Source organism: Lichenostomus cassidix, chromosome 12 (assembly GCF_008360975.1).
Source record: "Lichenostomus cassidix isolate B80296 chromosome 12, HeHo_3.0, whole genome shotgun sequence".
NCBI lineage: Eukaryota > Metazoa > Chordata > Aves > Passeriformes > Meliphagidae > Lichenostomus > Lichenostomus cassidix.
The window spans coordinates 8,522,532-8,542,099 of record NC_139493.1 but is presented as its reverse complement, the minus strand read 5'-3'; the positions used below and the strand labels follow the sequence as shown (position 1 = coordinate 8,542,099).

Sequence of the window (19,568 nt, the reverse complement as noted above, 5' to 3'; positions counted from 1 at the left end):
TTCATAAAATCTCTATTGAATATTCATTGGTTCACAACTGCTTGTATGCTCTGAGGAAGGAGATAGAGATTGAAAATATTTTACAGGTATTTACAAGAAAACTTTAAAACAGTATAATATTTTTTCACAGCAAAGCATTGAAAGGGTTCCTGGAGCTATTCAGAACATAGACATGCATGGATGCGTCTGATATCTCTGTTAGGAGTAGGGAGATTGGTGTGTTTGCACCATCGGTCTCACCTACATGCTGACCTGGTATGATCAATAAGAACTCTTAATAATTACACAAGGAAAATATCTTTAAAGATTTACAGATTAATATTTCCAGCGTGGCTGTGAGGAATCCAAAGATCTTCCTGTATGGACACTAGATGTCAATGGAGAGACACTTCAAAGCAACTGCAACAAAAGGTAGTGCTGCTGCATTCTCTAAAACCAGATTCTTCTTTTCCTCTTTTTCTAATGCAACTCTCCTAGGCTGATAGCCTTGGGAATTAAAGTCAAAAACCCCCTCAGGAGTGGCACTGTACACGGAACACCCATTCAATTAGCTTCCTATGTAGACATGATTTAAGTCATAGTTGAAGGCAGCAAGCATTTTTTAGCTCTACAAACCAATTTTTTTTTTTTTTGCTGAGATTGGCAAAGAGGGGTCTGGATGTGGTGAGGTGGCCTTGTAATCCTCTGCCTTGGCTGATAAGACCACCCGTTTCCCTGCATGAAGACATCCAAGATGCAGTCAGACATCAAATACTTTTATAAAACTTGAAAACCTAAACTGAATTGGAAAACCAGCCTAGAAGTGAGAAATTTCATGTCCCCATTAGCCTCCCCTGTGATACAGAATCCTCTAACAACATTTTTATAATGTATACCAAAGCACAGAATGTGAAGAATGACAGAAAAATACAGAAAAATAAGAACTGCTTATTGATTTTGTCTAAAAACTGGTTAACTGATCTTCATGCTTTGCTATGAGTTTAATTAAAACAAGTGCTAACAGCTGTAAAAAAGCCCATAAACGGGTTTTTGGAGGGAAATAAAACAATTTACAGATTTGGTGGATAAAGCTCATCTTTACTGTTGCAATTTACATTTAATACTGCAATTTTAGCAGTTTCTAACTTGGAATTAGTTAACACGCTATGCTGAGCTGTAAAATGAACCCCTCATTGTAGTATTGCCCCATGTTTCTGTACAGCACTTCTGTGCCTGGGATGGATCTGTGAGCACCAAAGGGCAGGACACCAACACTGGGAACAGTGAAATGTGTCAATGGCTTCTTGTGGACACCATAAAACAGGACCAAAGAGCAAGGACACCGTGGCTCCTGTCTCAGGAGGGATCAGGGGCTGCAAGAGGAGGGAGCGATTGAGGCTCAATCTGGAAGGAGGCTCAAGGTGCCCTCCCAGGGTAGATAAGCAAGATGGGGTGAGGGATAGATTGTGAATATAGGGTAACCTCAGGGGTGAAGGTTTGGGAAGGGCAATTGTTATTTGACAAGCATCCAGGAAGATACATGGCAAATGGGCAAATGTCAAGTGTGAGAAGTGCTTAATAACATTCAGTGGACAAAGGTGACAACAGAAAATGTGGAAACAGGCACTGTAGCAAAGTGACTGGGCAATACATGTCTGGGTAGTGGCAGGCTGGGACCCAGTATAGGAATGCTGATAACCTGAACTGAGTCAGGTGGAAATGTGAGAAGATGGGGAGGAGACAAGTTTGTACATACAGCAAAAGATTTGCAATCCAAGGCTCAAGGAAGAAATAAATTTCAGAGCTCTTTCCATTACAAACCTCTTAACATCAATAAACTTGTGCTTGAACAGGCTCTGCTAGAAAGCAATTGATACTTTGGATTCAGTTTTGTCTTTGAACAACTCAAAAGGAAGTTAATTTTCTTTCTTCTCTTAAAACAAAACAATCTGAAAACTTTCTACCTTTATCAGTAGCAATGTCTGTGTACTGTAATGCCAACACGACCATCCAGTAGGATCAGTGAGTGACTGCCTACAATGGGACACATACAGAGGTCTGTTCCCACCAGCTCCCTCTGCCCAGAATTCATACCAACCTCTGTGGAGAAGCTCTTCATGCAACGTTTTCAGTGCTGGGGACAGAAACTAAAGTACAACCAAAATGGGTACAGCTTCCACTTTGTATGCCAGAGAACCACGTGCTTAGCTAAGTCCTTATTTGAATATCCCCTGTTTACACAGCAGTGTTGTTGCTTAGGGCTTCTCTGACGTGGGAACCATAAACTCTACATCTGCTACGTAGTTTTGCTCAGGGTGGTTTAAACAACATGGTCATCCCACACGTCTTATGTCACAGATACTACTTTTATCTCGATTCAAACACGTGCTATTTGACATCACAAGTATGACATGACAGTCAGAGGTATTTCTTTTTACACCTAGGTAACACCTAGGTCAAATGATTTATGAAATCAGGTATTTGAAAGTTGCTGTTTTCTACTGCCTGAGAAATTGTAATTGTTACCAACAGAATGAGTGCTTTCTCTGTTCATAAACTAAATTATGTGAATGAAAATCTGGACATTTATTCAGCTCTTTCTCCCAACTCAATACCTGGAGGTTTAACAACAAATGCAGCAAAGTATCTTTCCAAGAGTTATCCAATATATTTCTGCTGGACTAAGGGTTGAGTCAAGGAAACATATTTCAGCCGACACAAATATTTATATATATTTATTCAAAAGATTGACTTTTTTTCTCCTGTCTTTGTACTATTGATAGACAGTCCCATATTATTTATTGAGATATACAGTACACAAGCTACTCTCTCTAAAGGCTAACAAAAGTACATACTAAATCTTGCTTACTGTCACAAGCAAACCAACTGGTTAGAGCCAGTTTGGTTTCTGAGGTTGAGCATTTTCTAAGAATGAAACCAAAGAAAGTTTGGTTACTGAGGTTGAGCATTTTCTAAGAATGAAACCAAAGAGAGGCAGGGGAAGAAGTTTCATCTTGCACACTGTGTTGAAGGATCTCTGCATCCTGGTAGTTAAACCCAGGATCACTCTGTCATTTATTACTATGGCTTCTGATAAAATGAAAACTCAGAAAGCTTGTGCACATTATGCACAAAGCTATATGATGTTTATGAACATTTACAGTGACAGGAGCAAGCAGTGGGTAGAAAAATGTTTGAATGTTAAACATAGAAAACTTAAAATGCAAAACTCAGCATGTTTTTTACAATGACGGTGGTCAGCCACTGGAGAAGCAGAGCAAAGGAAGTGGGAATTTTTTCATCTCTTTATATCTTAAAATGAAGAATGGATACATTCAGTTCATAATAATGTGGCATCCAAAGAAAACTAAGGAAAAATGTTAGAGAACAAATGAGAGAGAATAATTTTTTCCTGCCTAAAACCAGGGTGAGCCCACATTTTGGGATGTGGAGACCAGAATTGCACACAGTGCTCATGAAAAGCACAGAGAAGTTAACAGCTACATAAAGTAGCATTTAATGTGACCCTTGGGAAAAAGCAGCTGTTTTTAGAGGAGAGACTGGTAGGACTGTGAGACCTTAATTTTGAGAGGGCTGAAACAAGGTAAAATCAAGGTTTACAAAATCACAAAGTAGCAAATGAAACACCAGCAGAAACGTAATTTGCAAAATCCTGCCATACCAGGAGTAGGGGCATTTGGTAAATCTGGGCAGAGTGCTCCAGAACTGAGAAAAAAGAAGTGCTGCTTTATCTAACAGGTATTTAACTCCTGGAACTTGCTGCTGTGACAAACCTTGGTTGCTGGCTTCAGCACCAGGGGGATGTGGAAAACGTGAGGCTGGGTTCACTAATACCTGTCATCTGAATATTTAGTGTTTTCTTGCATGATCCTTGTATGGAATTTGAAGGCAAGTGTAATTAATCCAAGATGTACATATGTTTATATAGTGTCTGAGCTCTGGCTGGTGCTGACAGGTTTATGAGAAGTGAATTATTACTTGTTATAAAAGGATTTATTTTACTTTTTAAGGAGCCAGTCGGGAGGTTTAATCTGATTATTTTTCCCCAGTGCAAGACTACACAGACTATTTTGCTTTTTCTGCTGGCAGCTTTGCTGCTCCTGCCTGAGCAGGACAAGCACTGGAGCTCCACAATAGTTTCACTAATGACACATCAAAGTCACATAGATCTGGGTAGGACAGGCAGAATAAAGAGAAGAGACCTCAACATTTGGGAGCACAGACACGTGGTAAATACAGGAATAGCTTTCAGCCACTAAGAAATTATTAGGAGAATTATATACTGAAATACATATATTTTGATAGGAATACTGTGGGGGCCAGCTTCATCAGCTACACAAGTCTTATCTAACTCCATACTGGGTGCTGAACATGCCAGGAAGCCAGAGGAAAGAAATTGCATTGGTCATGCTGCCTGAATTAAAAACGTTATTATAAAAAGGATCAAATTAAGGCTGCAAGTGCATTTTCTAATTTATTTCCTACCATTCTTTTAATGTGAATGCTTATTATAGTAATAATTTAAAAAGTTATGCAAATTCAGGCAGAAAGAAAGCTTATGATGAGCTCTATGTATGCACAGCAGGCACTATAACAATTAACTTGATCGCTGACAAGCTTCTTGCATATTTGTGCCATCAATTCTGATGTTCACCAAAAAAAAAGGTATATAAAGAAACAGGATAAACTGTGGCGTAAATCAACTTGAAAATGTACTTCATGTGACCTTGGATGCTTTTGATTTTGTCTGTTGACCTTCAGGAAGAGGATAAACAGAGCTCTGCTCTTTACTTTCCTCTGAAGCTGATTAGTTGTGTGTGGACATATAAATATCAGAAGGCCAATACAATGTAGCCCTTCAGAGACTTAACAATATTTACTGGTAACACATTTTTTCCAAAAAAAATAACACAGACACAAATGAGAGAAAATTATCAAGAAATGTTAAAAGCTAATACAAGAGCCAAGTAATGCCCAAAGCAGGCAATTGTCAGGTGGCCGGCTGTTGTGCAAAAAAATGGGAAAGAAAAATCAGTATATTTCCTTGGAATGAGACTCTCCCTTTCTTCCTCTGAAACTACTCGCCAGTGCTTTTTACTGGTATTTTGTTTCTCCATTTTTACAGAATTTTTAAAATTTTATTTTTACCTCTTCACCACCAGCAATATCTTCAGTGCCCAACTAGCAAAGGAAAGATCTCATAAGAAATATTAATTTTGTGGGGGAATAACTACAGTTTTCTCATTGATCAAAACCTTTTCTCTGTACCAGTTCTGTCAGTTGCTAAAGTATATATAGTGAGCAGTGAAATGTGCTCTTGTAATGTTCGAGACCATCAGACAGATAATAATGGCAGGGGTGACAAATGAAAAATTAGTAACAATTATCTTTTGAAAAATGCAATAGAGCAACTGTTGCTCCTGATGTAGAAAAGAATAAATAAAGAGCAAAACAAATAAATAAAGAGAAAAACAAATAAATAAAGAGAAACAGCTTCATACAAGATCTTTGGATAAACTGATGAGATGTGGCAAATCTACTTTCCGTGCTTTTAAAAAAATTTGTTCATGTTGTATGGATGCACAGTGTAATCTCACTGCACATGAAAATATGGGTGCTGTTTTACAAAGAACACCTTTATGTGCCATGAGATTTGCAACTGGCCTCCCTGGCTGAGAACAGCCAGTTGAAGCACTGGATGTGGTGCTCTGGGATCCACTGCTGTGCCCTGCATGCAGCAGTGATGAACAGGCTGCCTTTATCTGGGAGTGCAGTGAGAACCATCTGGATCAGCGAGGGGACTCTTTGGCACACGAGCAAACGAAACCAAAACACACAGCACACTGCCTCAGCCAAATCTGGGCTTCTAAGTGAAATTTCATATTTTGAGTATGATTTGATTTCTGCTCTTTTATTGTTGAAACAAAAGAAGAACTAAATAAAAATATTTACACAGATAACATGCAGCGGCGTCACTAAGCCAACATCCGTATTCCCCTTGAGTCATGTTTGCACAGGACTATTTTCTCCCAAGATGAGCTTCCCAGCAACGTCAAACCTTAAGGGCCGATGGCTCCACTCCATGCAGCCCCTGGGCATCTGCCAAACCTCCCTTGTAGACACACATAACAGGTTTTGTACAATGAACAGAAGCAAAAACCTAAATAAAGCACGTTTAACAACAGATGAAGGGGTATCTCCAAAGCTCACACATATTAGCAATCATGAGGGTGATGAGGCACTGGCACAGGTTGTGCAGAGATGGGATGCCCCATGCCTGGAAGTGTTCAAGGCCAGGTTGGGTGGAGCAACCTGGTCTTGTGGAAGGTGTTCCTGCCCATGGCAGAGGGGCTGGAACTAGGTGGTCTTTAGGGTTCCTTCCAACCCAAATCATTCTATGATTCTGTGTTTCATCTTTTTAAAATTCCTTATCTTTAATGCTTTATTGTTATCAGATCAGTATTGCTGCCCCTCTTTCACAGACTATGTCATGGGTCTATTCAACGTTTACCAAAAGGTGTGAAGACCTGCACACTACTTCTCTTGCACTCACTTAAGAATTGTTCTTTAATCATGTAATTCTGACAAGAACTTGAGGGTCATAGGTCCTAAATCTAACTGCAACCAAGAATGGGATGGAAGTTCCATTGTTTGCAACCAAGGTCAAAACCACCCAGTTCTCCTGCTCCTGGGGGAGCTTTGAAACACCCTTGCATGCTCTGTGAGGAAAGAGAACCTCTGTCCTTGGCAGTGGGGAGGCCACACCTTGAGTCCTGTGTCTGGCTCTGGGCCCTGCAGGTCAGGAAGGACATTGAGGGGCTGCAGTGAGTCCAGAGAAGGGAACAGAGCTGGGGAAGGGTCTGGAGCACCAGTCTAATGAGGAGCTGGGGGTGTTTAGCCTAGGGAAAAGGAGGCTCAGGGGGATCTCTCTACCAGGGTACCTGAAAGGAGGGTGTAACCAGGTGGGGCTCGGTCTCTTTTCCCACGCAATCGGCAATGGGACAAGAGGACATGGCCTTGCAAGGCGAGGTTTAGGTTGGACATTAGGGTGAATTCCTTCACAGAAAGGGTGATTCGATATTGGAGCGAGGAGGTGGTGGAGTCACCATCCCTGCACGTGTTTAAGGGAAGACTAGACTTGTCATGGTCTAGACACGATGGTGTTTGGTCACAGACTGGACTCAGTGATCTCAGGGCTCTTTTCCAATCTAGTGGTTCTGTGATTCTGAGAAGACAGGAGTGCTCGGAGTCACTGATGTGAAACCAGAGAAAAATAAAACGGCAGCAGCGACGGCCAGGGCCTGCCTGACCTTCAGCCCTCCTCACAGCCCGCCGCCAGCTTCGGCCCAGAGGTTTCCCAACACGGCAAACCCAGCCCGACGCACCGCGACCGGCGTTTAACGGCTCCGGCGGGCGCAGAACCGCGGGCGCCCATCAGTTTCCCAAAGAGCCGAACCACCGACGCCCGCACCCGGCCAACATCCCGCCTCCCGCCGTGCCCGCCCGCTCCCCGTGCCGGTTCCCGTGCCCGTTCCCGATCCTCGCTCCCGCCCCGGCCCGCCGCGCCCCGCCGTGACGCACGCGCCCCCCCCGCCCCGCGCACGCGCGCCCGCTGCCCCGCGCCCGCTCCCGCGCCCGCTCCGCGCCTGCGCCGCGGGGCCGCTCCCGCCCCGTCCCGTCCCTCCCCTCCGCGCCCCGCGGCTCGTGTGACCGGAGCGGCGGGAGTCGGTCCGCGCCTGCCGGGGAGGCCCCGAGCCCGCACCGACACCGCAACCGCCGGCCGCGGACGCGGGGAGGGACGGAGGGAGGGAGGGAAGCGAGGCGGCCTCCCGGGTGTCCGGCACCATGAGCATCGAAATCCCGCCGGGCCTCACCGAGCTGCTGCAGGGCTACACGGTGGAGGTGCTGCGGCACCGGCCGTCCGACCTGCTGGGCTTCGCCGCCGACTACTTCGCCCGCCTGCGGGATGCCCGCGACCAGGAGGCGGGCGGCGGCCGCAGGGTGGTCAGCTTCGATGGGGAGCCCATGCAGACCGAGTCCAACGGCGACGAGGAGCCCGACCGCGGCGACGACGACTCCGACTCCGACTTCGAGCGTAAGTGCCGGCGCTGCCCCGAGGAGGCGGCGGGAGCGCGGGGTCCTGCCGGGGGATGCAGCCCCGGGCCGCCGGCCGCCTCCGCGCCGTGCCCGGTGCCGCTGCCCGGCGGGCAGAGCGGGCGGCAGGAGGGATTGAATGGGGGAGAGGCTCCGCCGGCTCCCGCCGTGCCGCCGCTCCCGCCCCGCGGGCTCCCCAAGGGCTGCCGGCCGTGCCCCGGGAGCCCCGGATCGCCCCGGATCGCCCCGCCGCTCCGGCCAGAGCTCCGTGCCGGGGCTGTCCGGCCCTGCCCAGGGCGGCCGGAGTGCCCCGGGGTCTGACCGGGTATCGCCGGGCAGCGAGCGCGCTGCCAAGCATGTGATAGGGAAGATCATGTGTTATTGTGCAACCCCTTCTGTACTTATCTTTACATTTCTGTCTTTAAATCGTCGTGGACGAGCGTGGTTGGTTTTTTTTCACTGGAACTGGGGTGGTTTATTGCCGCTGTGTGTGTTCAGAGTGATTATTATAAAGCAGTGAAATAACTTTCGTTATTTAGCAACATATTAAAATTCAAAGGCACCTGTATGTTGCTGTTTATACTGCCAGTCTCCGAGATAGACAAGATAGTTAACCTGAGCTGGACAATGAAATGCCACTGGTGATACTTCAGTTTTTGTTCTGTCAGAATTGTACTCTGTGTGTTGGGCTGTGCAGAGTGTTTGTAGTGTGGGCTGTAATTGAGCCTCAGTGTGTGAAGTTATTTAAAATGCCTGTGAATGGTGGTACTTGGCACACCCAGAATTCTGGACCTGAAATCACTGAATACTCTCTCATTATTAGAAAATAGCTTAGAGGGGAGGGAAAGGTGGGAAAACGCATGCTTTCCCTGAACTTTCAGTGCCCTCGTTTGAAGGTCTTGTGCCCTTGACCTATAACGTAAAGGTTTCTGACTTTATTGATAGAGGATCCTGTTTTAGACCAATTACTGGATGTCACCTTGTGGATGAAGTGTGTTCTTAACATCCACTCCCTGGTTAACAGTTTTAGAGAAATCAGAAGAAATTAAGCTGTGGAACAATTAATTGTTTTTATTAAGGAAGCATTGAGACACCAGCTGTCTTTGCAGCTCTTTTAGGCTGGGAACTTGACAGAGTAAAACACATCTTTAGCTGTTGAAAATAGACAGGATAAACAGGACATGGAATATGCCAGAGGACAAGAGTGAAATGTACAGCCAGAATGAATTAAAAACCAGTTTGCAATCAGTGTCTGGATTTGGATGTTTATTTTTTCTTATGTGAGAGAAATTCTGTTTAGGGCATGAAGAAGAAAAGATGAAAGCTGAAGGGTAAAGATATGGACATTGGTGGTGACTGAATTGAAGTTAAGGGGATTTTCAAGTGTGAGCACAGATTTATGGAAATTATAAGTGATTTTTTGTCCTGCAACCAAGTCAGCAGTATTTTCAAACATCTCTAAATATGAATAGAGTTTCTTGCAGAATGCATTTTAAAATTAGACTCCAGGTTGGAAAAATTTCAGTAGATAGTTGGATGTAATTTTTAAAAAGGTGCAGTATCTTTGTATTTAATATTTTCCATAAAAAAACCAAAACAAAATGGGAACCCAAACCATGAAAAAAACCCCAAAAATACCCCCAACCAATAATACAACCAAACCCCAATTAACAAAACCAAACAAAAAACTCCACCAGAATTTCTAATGTCTTTCAGTGCAATTTTGCTATTCTGTGATCAGTTTACCTAGATTTAGGGTTGGAAATAATCATCTTCAGGGAAGTACGTGTAAAATTTTCCTGGTGAATGTTGCAACTGCAGCTGGAAGGATCCTCTGAATTTAAATGTTTCCAAATAAAAATGTAAAAATTTGATGGTGGCACACAGCTTTTCAAATGCAGCTTTACACGGTGAGGCTGTCCAAAGCAGAAGGGTGGTTCCTTTGCTTCAAGTTTCTGCTTATCATCTTTCTATCTTAGTCAGAGAGAAAATTAAATTAACAAGGCTGGGCACTGTCACTTGTTGTAGTGGAGCGCTTTAGGCAAGTGCCACTGTCAGTAATGCTGTCTTGCTTCTTATCTGAAAACCGTGCTGGTCCCTCCTTGTGGTTTCCCAAGAACAGTGCCATGTTCTCTGTAACAGCAGGTGAGGGACAGGCAAATGGTTCTTCCTTACATTGTTTAACAGTGTGGGTGACAGTCAGCCATGGCTATGTATGTGTGAATTAGGTTTCTGTTGTAACTGTTGTCTCTGTCAATGAGAAAATCTCAAGTTCTGGTATCTCTGATGACTGTCATAGGTAGGACAATACTTGTGCCTCGTTGTGGAAGACCAGATCCTGGGTGCTTAGATGTGCTTAGCATTTAAAGGGCATTTGGAGATAGAGAACATGTACAGTGAGAGTCAGATAATCTCATTGAACAGATCCAAGTCCTGTTTGTTAAGATTGCAGTTTTTCATCTTGGACAAGTTAGGAAAGACTTCAGTGAATTTCACTGTGCTTTCCTAGGTCATGCTTTGTTACCTTTGCGTTGCTGTGACAGGTCAAATGGATGTTTTTAAACATGTTTCCATGTCTGTTTTTAAATATAAAGATGAAATGGAATTGTTTCTGTAAATGATTATGTTAAGGAAACAAAGCTAGTTTTAAATACTTACCCTTAGTGGATATGTTGGAAGTGGGAAAGGTCTGCACAAAGTGCTTGTCTTCATGGGTGTCCTTCTGGCCCAGTATTAAATTTGTGTATGTCACTAGGCTGCATCTGCATACTCAGCCTGAGAGAGCATTTTAGATAAGTTATGTGGGTTTTTTGTATGCTCTGAGTGCATATGGTAATAGAAGCAAGAAGTCAGAAGGAGGTCTTGGCCTTTAGTGTAAACCATGTGGCAAATGTCATCATGTAGTCATAGTGATGCCAGTGGTTCCTTTTCTGCCGCAGTGACACCCCTTCCATGTGGTAAAAGTCACTGAAGCTAGCTAGGCTACAAAACAGACTTTTATTCTCTTGTGATGCATAAGAAATTATTTCCAGGTTTGTTTCCTGTCTGACCCTCCTGGAGTTTCATCCTTCATTTTAACTGTTTTTGTACATGTGATCAAAGGACATGAGGATGTGGCTGTTCAGCAGAGTGCATTGTAAGGCATGTATGGAAATAAAAGGATTATAGTCCTGATGGGGGAACCTCCAGAAACATTTATCTGCTGGGCTGTGGCAGAGAATTTAGGAGATATACAGCTTTCCTCAGAGCCTTTATTTGATTGGTATAACTGCAAAATTGAGAAGTTGGCAGGGTTGGGAAAGGTGCAGAGCAAGAGCTTCAAAATGGCTGAGAACATAACCAAGGATGGATATGTATTCTTAAAGTGTGTCCTTGACCATGACACTTGTACTTTTAGCAAGGAGGCTCTGAATGGATGTGTTAAGACTGTGAAATCAATGCCACAGAAATGGTCTGTTCCCTGTTTGAGTCGTGGCTTTGGGAAATCTCCTGTTAAGGAGCACACCTGAAGGAAGGCAGAGGCTCTGCTTCCCTGTTCCTTGAGGCACTTGCACAAAGGTGCCAAGTGCTGCACCATTAACTTGCGGTTTTGTCTTGTTTGTAACAATAAAACCACCTGTATGTGTTCTTGGAGTCATTAGATATAACTAACATGAAACTAAAATATTTTTTGGATTATACTAACTTGAATAACTCAGGTGTTTCAGCTAATTACAAGTATTTTAGTGTAAATCAATTTTTTCTTTCCCAGGATTTTGCCTTGATATTAAAGGAAAGCTTAATGTGCTTTCCAGCTGCTTCTTGAGCAAAAGAGAACCATTCTTAGGATTTTGCTTTTGAAATAATCCTCCTCAGCATGCTCTCTTGTTCTGAAGGGAAATGATGCATAGGAATCTAGATGGACAGGTGAAAAGATTCTTTAGCTCTGCACTGAGCTTGTCAATTAAAATTCAAGGATTTGCTAAATGTCATCTTTAAAACATCAGTAGAATATCTGAGCAGAAGGGAGTAGAAAAATGCTTTTCTACATCGTTAGATTTTAAATGTGATAGAGCATAAAAGTTCAGTTTGTCTATGAAATAGTTCACTTTTTAATTAACAGAAACACTTAAACCTGTTTTAGGTTGCTTATCTTCTTATTCTTAAGCATCATTTGCTTATGCTTTCTTATTCTGATGTCTTGTGGAATTCCTCATGAATTACTGTGTTGTATCCATCACAAAGCATTTATGATCTGCCTACATCAGTTCACAGGTCAGGCACAACTCCTTGATGTTTCCCTGAAATAATTAAATGAAACTTATTGGATGATAGGAGTTGGATGATGTTAAGAATTTTGCAGTATAGCATAAGAAGAATAGTGGTCCTTTTGAAAAATACTCTTCAGGTTTTCAGATGTAATTCAGATTAATGGGATATGGCACATGTTGCTGTGAGATACCATCAGCTTTAAAATGAAAGTTCTTTGAACTTTTTACTAGTGCTTTTGCCTACCAACTTCGTCTATAACTGTTAATTAACTGGGAATAAAGCACAGTAGCTCTCTCCTCAAATGTGAAATAGAAATTCAGTCTAAAGAGTAGCTACTGTATTTAAAATGTGGGTAGCACAGTGAGCACTCTCATAATCTGATAATTACCAGTTCTGCATACCTTTTTGTTTTTTTAATAGTAGTTACAACAAAGGTGTTTTGTGTGCTACTTAAGTAGTCTCTGGATTTTTAGGGAGGTGGAGGAAAAAAGCTATAGATTGGTGCTGGGTTAATTGTTGGACTCAATGATCTTAAAGGTCTTTTCCACCTTAAACAATTCTATGATCTGACTGTATTAAACCTTTGAATTTAGTACACAAAGAAAAGAAATGCACATTCTTGCTTTATGATTTAAAAGGTGTGTTCAAGCAAGCCTAGTGACCTGAAGGTATAGAAGCTTAAGAGTTTTACTTATTCTTTGATGTCCATCAGAGACATGAAATCAATTATAAAGCAAAGTATTAGTGATGCATCTATGTTTTAAGAGGAACATATTTCTGCATTTAATTCTCTGATTTTATTAATTCTTGACAGGATAGTATCTTGACATATTTAACATTAAAAATATGAAGTGAAAGACTACTGTTGTGCAGCTGCTATACTTGCCTCTGTCTTTGCTTTTACAGAGGCAGCTCTCCATGACTTAAATCTGAAGGATTAAGTAGAGTAACTGCTGTTAGTACTAATGGAACTTCACTCCCTATATTTATCTTGTTCTCACAGGGGAATTTTGAAGATAAACTAAATATTAAGAAATACTGATTTTATTTCTCTTTAGTTGCTTGGACAGAACACGTAATTTTTTAATTTTTTTTTTCCTGGAAGCCTTTTTGCTTCTGTATTTGTTTATCACAATAAAATCGCTTTTCAGCGTTTGTTCTTAAGGTTGCTATTACTCTATTACAAGGTTAGACTAGGAATTTTTTCAACTAAGTAATGTAGTTCTAAGGAAGCCACCCACCAATTGTAGCTCAGTGGGGCTTGAAGGAATGTTTAATCAGTAATCCTCTGTACAAAGGAAAGTTAATCAGAATGTGTGTGTAATACATCCTTACCTGAGGTAGTAAAAGAGCTAAAAGTAAGGAGTAAAGGGATAAAAGGTGCTGACTGGCTGAGAAACAGAATTATAGATGGGTTTACTGAAATTCAGATATCCCTTAATATTGCTAAATGTATATTGGTTTACATCAGGAAGGAGCAACTTATGTATAGTCTGTTGCATACTACTAACTTTTCACATAACTCCTAAGGTTGTTATTTTCTGAAAGAGCTTTTGATACTTGCTATAACTTTGCAGATAAATTCTTTACTGTTTCTACTCTGTTGGTATCCTGCTCTTACGCCATGGACTAGCCTGTAAAAGAGCATAACTAACTATGAAGAAAGTGGATAACTAGCCATTATAAATAATTTCTGAGTTCTTAAAAGCCTGTCTTTCCATGTTGAAGAGGTTTATTGTAAGAAAAATTGTGTGAAACTTCTGAAATTGTATTTTTCTAGCTGGTTCTAAAATAAGGCTAAAGAAAAATATTGTATATCAGTACTAGATATTGTACTGAACATTAGCTTCTATTTAACTTTGCTATTTTTTGTCCATTTAATAAACCAATATTAGAATGCTGAGACAATCCTGTCAGTGTTCCCCTCGTGCTGATACTGAAGTTTTCTTGTACCCTCTTACCTAAAATAGAACAATGGAGATCTCGGGGAAGACGAGGAGACAGCAGAGAACAAGCTCACTTCAAGCTATTCACCAGTCAGTCATTAAAAAGCGTTAATGTCTGACAGAGCAGTTGCTCATTATTCAAATGAAGACTGGAAATGTAGCCAAGATGAGCTATGAATGTTTCCCACTGGCTTCAGTAATGTTTTCAGCTTCACGAATGATCATTCATACTTTCTTATGAACGGAGAGGGAGACAGTAATAAATGTAACTCACGTACTAGTTCTTCTTTCAGAGGGATATTATTCCTTCCTCTGTAATGGTCCTTTAGATTCCTTTAGTTATGCTTCTTTGTGTTCCATGCCTGTCTTTACATCAGTGGTTCTTTGGTATGTAACAATTGTTTGGTGGTTTTGGATACATCAAGATTCTTGGGTTTACATAGCTTTAATTTTTTTCCATGAGGTACTGTTAGTTCCAGAGCAAATGGTGTGTACTCTTCTGCAATCTGCAGTTTTAATGTCTTTATACATCAATGTAATACGAAACAGGCAAGGGAAATAATAAATATTAAAAACACTGATTAGAAAAATAACTGGTGGGAGGAATTTGGGAAATCTGAGTGTGGACAAAATGCTGATGTATAAAAGACTTGCACCAAAATAGTAATACTAGTAAAGGTTGTGTGCTTATGAGATTCTTTAATGCAAAAGCATATTTTTCTTTTAAAAATATGGAAGTGAAAGAGGGATGATTGGGTGGAAACTCCAGAAATCCGTTGTGCAGAAGGAGCAGCTGTTCGGTGGTCAGTGGTGTTTTCCCTGTGAGAATTGCTGAGATGATGGCAGTGTTCTCTGTGTGCTGTAGTGGGAAGGATACTTAGGAGATTTAAAAGAAAGCAGCCTCTCTTACACTGCTAGATTTGGCCTCTGTTTCATAAATATACAATAAGTCATGTATTATAAAGGCCAGCATTGTATTAGTAGCAGTTCTGTTGCTAGTCCTTTCCATACGGGGGCATTTCTGGGCATTTCTTTCCTGTAGGGAAATGGCAGATGATTGAGAGTGGCAGTTCTCTGTGCACAGACGTGGAAATTCCCCTTAGGGGAAAAAACATCTTTAGGAACAGCCTCTCTTCAAGGCATGAGGGAGGGACTTGCAGGTATTCCTTCTGTAGCATTGCTTTTATTGTCATTTAAAACCAACAGCAACCTTGGGGTTTATTTAGTGAGAAATGTTAAGGCACTCTCTGTTCTCTCCCTTTATTTCCTGGTGGCTTGCAGAACAGCTTTGCTTCTGTTCAGAAATGGTCTCTAGGCTGCAGGGGCTGGCATGATGTCAGCTTTTGGTGTGAGGTCATCTTACAGGAGTCTGGAACCCTGTGCTCCTTTTTGGGTGTTAGTGCAGTCCAGACCAAGATGGTCTGGTCAGGGGCCTGACCAGCTGAACTGAGCAAATTGTCACAAAATCTCTCTCTAAACTGTTGTGTGAAGAAGTATTAGGATTGCAAATTGGAGGGAAAGTGCATGTTCTCCCATCAGTTCCTGTTCTGTCCTTCTGGATCTGAGTGGTCTTGTTGCAGAACATTGTAAAGACATGTGGAGTTTATGTGGGGAACAAAACGTGGTTTTTGGATGAGGGTTGAGAAACTGCTCTGTAGTTTTCCTCTGTATTTTTGAGTCAACTGTAGTGCCAATTTCCTCATTCTTGGTGATTGCATATTGACAAACTGCTATAAAGCAGGATGTCACAATGGCTCTTCATTTCCATTTTGGTTCTTCCTCCCTTGGGACAACATATTGTTTTCTGCTTCCTATTGGGAAAACTGTATTCCATAGAAGACATTTAAAAAAAAGAAAAACACAAATATTTTTGTGGTTTTTTCCTGGTGAGGCTCCAGTAAACACTTATTTCTGTGGCAACACTTGTGCTAATTATGATCGTTCAGGAAGAATTGCTTCCTCAAGGACATCTATAGTGCAAGGGGCTGGTCAGTCTCAGCTTGTCATGGGTATGGGGGGTACTCCTCTCTGAAAGATACCTGCTGTGCAGCCCTGTAATGAAAAGTCACAGATTGAGTTACCTTTTTTAAAAATATTTTTGGTTTTTTCCAACAGTAATTGTTCAGAAGCAGTTTTTAAACATTTGCTGTTATCAATGTTGTTGATTAAAATTTGTAAGTATTTGTAACACTCAAAGGTTTATCAGGTTACTAAATTATGAAAGATGGCTCATTAAAATAGATTAACATTTAGTCTTCTGTCTTTCACACCTTTGGGGAAGGGTGGGGGAAAGATTCCATGTGTCTTTTTGTTCTAAAATGCTAAAAATTAATGCTATTCAGAGTGGTGATGTTCAGAGACCAATTTCTGTATTGTATAGAAGTTAAACATCACCAGATATGTTTTTAATTCTAACCTTGAGGTGGTGAAACGTTATGAAAAAAACCCATAAACTTGACTTGTATTTTTTTTATGAGCGTCTCTTATATCCCTGTGAAGAAATTTTAATTTCTTGCTGCTGGAAACATTTAATTATTACGTGCATGACCAATTTTTTCACAGCACTGAAATAATGTAACTTTGTGTGATGTGTGCTGGTTTTGCTAGTGGTTTTAGCTTTTCATAGCTTTTACATGCAGCCACTTAGCTTTTCATAGCTGGAAGATCTGCAGTGTGTACATTTGTTGTGAAGCACTGTGTGACTCGGGGGAGTTGTATATGAGAAGTTCTGCTTCAAAAATTCAGTTCATCTGGAAGCTGAACCATGCAGCACTTGCCACCTGCTGCAGCTCAGTTTGGTCAAGGAATTTTTTTTTATTTTTACATCCAAATCTTGTCAGAATGGATGTTATTTGTCCAAGCCTCTTGCAGGGACTTTGGACATCCATGAGCAGGTTTGGCATGGTGCTTAGGAACCTGGCTCAGTGGTGGATGTAGTTTGGACTCAATCAATGGTCTTAAAGGTCTTTTCCAACCTAAATACTCTATAAAAGAGGATTTTCCCCAGCCTGAGTAAAACGTGCTGGTATTTTTTACTATTATCCCTTCTTAGGAAACAGAACATATGTCTGTCTTCACCCTTCCTTTTTCCCAAAAATCTTCTTCCTGTGAAAGTGCACAGGATGCAATTACTGGAAGTGTGTGTGGGGGGCTGTCTTGTCAAAATACGTTTTCACGTGGAGATGATCCTTTTTACAGCTGTATGTTTTAAGTAACTGTTGAATGTTGATTTAATGTTGTTGGAAGTGTAAATCTGAAGGAAGAAAAAAGATAAAATACATTAATTTGAGATGCGGTACAGAACTTAGTTTTGTTTGTAATTTGGTTGTATATTGCAGCCTAAAGATTGACCAGATTAAGAGTTTAAACTGCTTTAAATTTTAAAACACATGTATTTATAATCCACTCAAATTTATTTATACTTTATTTACTAAAAGGAGCTGTAACCAAATTATATCTCAATGAAGCATGGTTCAGTTGTGACTTATTGATGGATATATTGTACAGGCAATGAAGTAGTACTTTATGTGGTACACTTGTAGTATCACAGAATTGCTGGAGATGTTACAGAGGCTTCTGTAGAATCCCTGATACTCCTCTGTATGTTCTCCCTGATGAGTTAGTGCCACCCCTCAATCCCCTGGTTGTCACCCTCCTGCAGAGGTCAGGCTGTGCTGGTGGCTGCAGAGGTGTGGAAGGACTGGGAGCAATTCACATTTTGTTGTCACCAGTAAAGCACCAGACAAGAAAATGATCATGAATTGTAGGGTCAGTTGTGCTCATATGGAGGATCCTGCACCTTAGAGATGAGGCAAAGCAAGGCAGAAAACCTGGTGTCCAGTGCTGTGACTTTGAAGGTCCCACTACAGCATAAAATACTGTAAATCCAGTGTACCTCTTCTGTCACTGCTGTAGATAAATCCCTGTATAGGAAGGTCACAAATTGTGGGTTGGTGTGAGGGTTTTGGTGTGTTGGTTTTTGTTTTGCCTTTTTTTTTTTAAGCAGGAAAGCAAATATCTTCATTTGTAAGTGTATGTAGAACTTTTTATAAACAACTGATCAATGTTTTCTGGTTTGGGTTATTAAAATATTTGGTGTGATATATGGTAAAATTTTTTCTGCAATTTTTTAAACATATCACATATGGGAATACTAGTTCTTTAAATAATTTAAAAAAAATATTTCACAGATCAACAACATGTTGTCAGTCTTTTTTAAGCACTTAATAAAAACCCCCTGAAACTGTAAAAATCAAAATCAGACTTTGAGGAGAATCGAGCCAACTTTTTAAATGGTTGGTTTTTTGAGAAAGACTGGTTTGAGAAAGGTAATTTACAAACTGTTCAGGCAAGAATGAGTATTCAGTGGTGATTACATGTGCAGGATAGAGTGCTAAATCCTAGAAAGCAGTGACGTGGTGGTTGCTGATCAGCTGATAATAGGTGCCTTTTGTGGCGCTGGCTAAGCTGGCTGATACTCCTGCAGTTTGTCCAGGATGTGGATGCTCCTCCACTTTCATGGGGCATTATCAGAATAAGAACTAGTGTGGTATATTGCAGTGGTGTCAACATTAAACATTTTTAAAAATGCCCAAGAAAGTGTTCAGTTTGCAATTATGAAGAGTGTGCCCTTGCTAAGAACCTGTAGAAGCCCAGGCTATTTCTCAGCCTTGCTCTTCCTACTTTTCCTTTTCCCCTTTAAAAAAACCAGTCAAATTAATCCCAATAGCCCAAAATCTGTGCAGTGGCTGTGTCGGATTTTATAGTTACCTACCAGGAAAAAGGCAGTCTGAAACTAGAGTCCCTTGATGCATCTACCTGCAGATGACTTTTACTTCTATTTGCCTTCTGGCCATTGGAACTTGAATTGGAAGCAAAGCATGAATTTTAATGAGGTGTTGAGGATCTTTATGGAATTACAGAATGGTTGAGTTTGGAAGGGGCCTCTGGAGTTTGTCTTGCTTGACCCCTTTTGTGAAGCTGGACTGTCTAGAGTGGTTCTTTAGGTCCATGTCCAGAGGGCTTTTAAGTATCCCAAAGGGTAGAGACTGCAGAACCTCTCTGGGCAATTTATGCCAGTGCATGGTCACCCTCACAGTAAAGCAGTGTTTCATCGTGTTCAGGTGGATCCTTTCTGTGTCCAAGTTTGTGTCCATTGGTTCTTGTCCTGTCTCTGGGTGCTGGTGAGGAGAAACTGCCTCCTTGTCCTTCAGTGCCCTTCAGGTATTGATAAGAGCTCCTCTGAGCCTTACCTTCTTTAGGCTACCAGTCCCAGCT

At 41.4% G+C, this 19,568-nt stretch overlaps 1 protein-coding gene across 1 annotated transcript in view; it reads left to right on the top strand.

Moving 5' to 3' along the window:
• The first annotated feature begins 7,650 nt into the window (after positions 1-7,650).
• The window catches only part of PRKAR2A (protein kinase cAMP-dependent type II regulatory subunit alpha), a 60,580-nt gene continuing 48,662 nt past the window's right edge, over positions 7,651-19,568 (top strand). Inside the window, exon 1 of the mRNA XM_085072446.1 lies at positions 7,651-8,095. Coding sequence (XP_084928572.1) covers positions 7,846-8,095 — 250 coding nt within the window. The 5' untranslated portion in view covers positions 7,651-7,845. The remainder of the gene's footprint in view (positions 8,096-19,568) is intronic.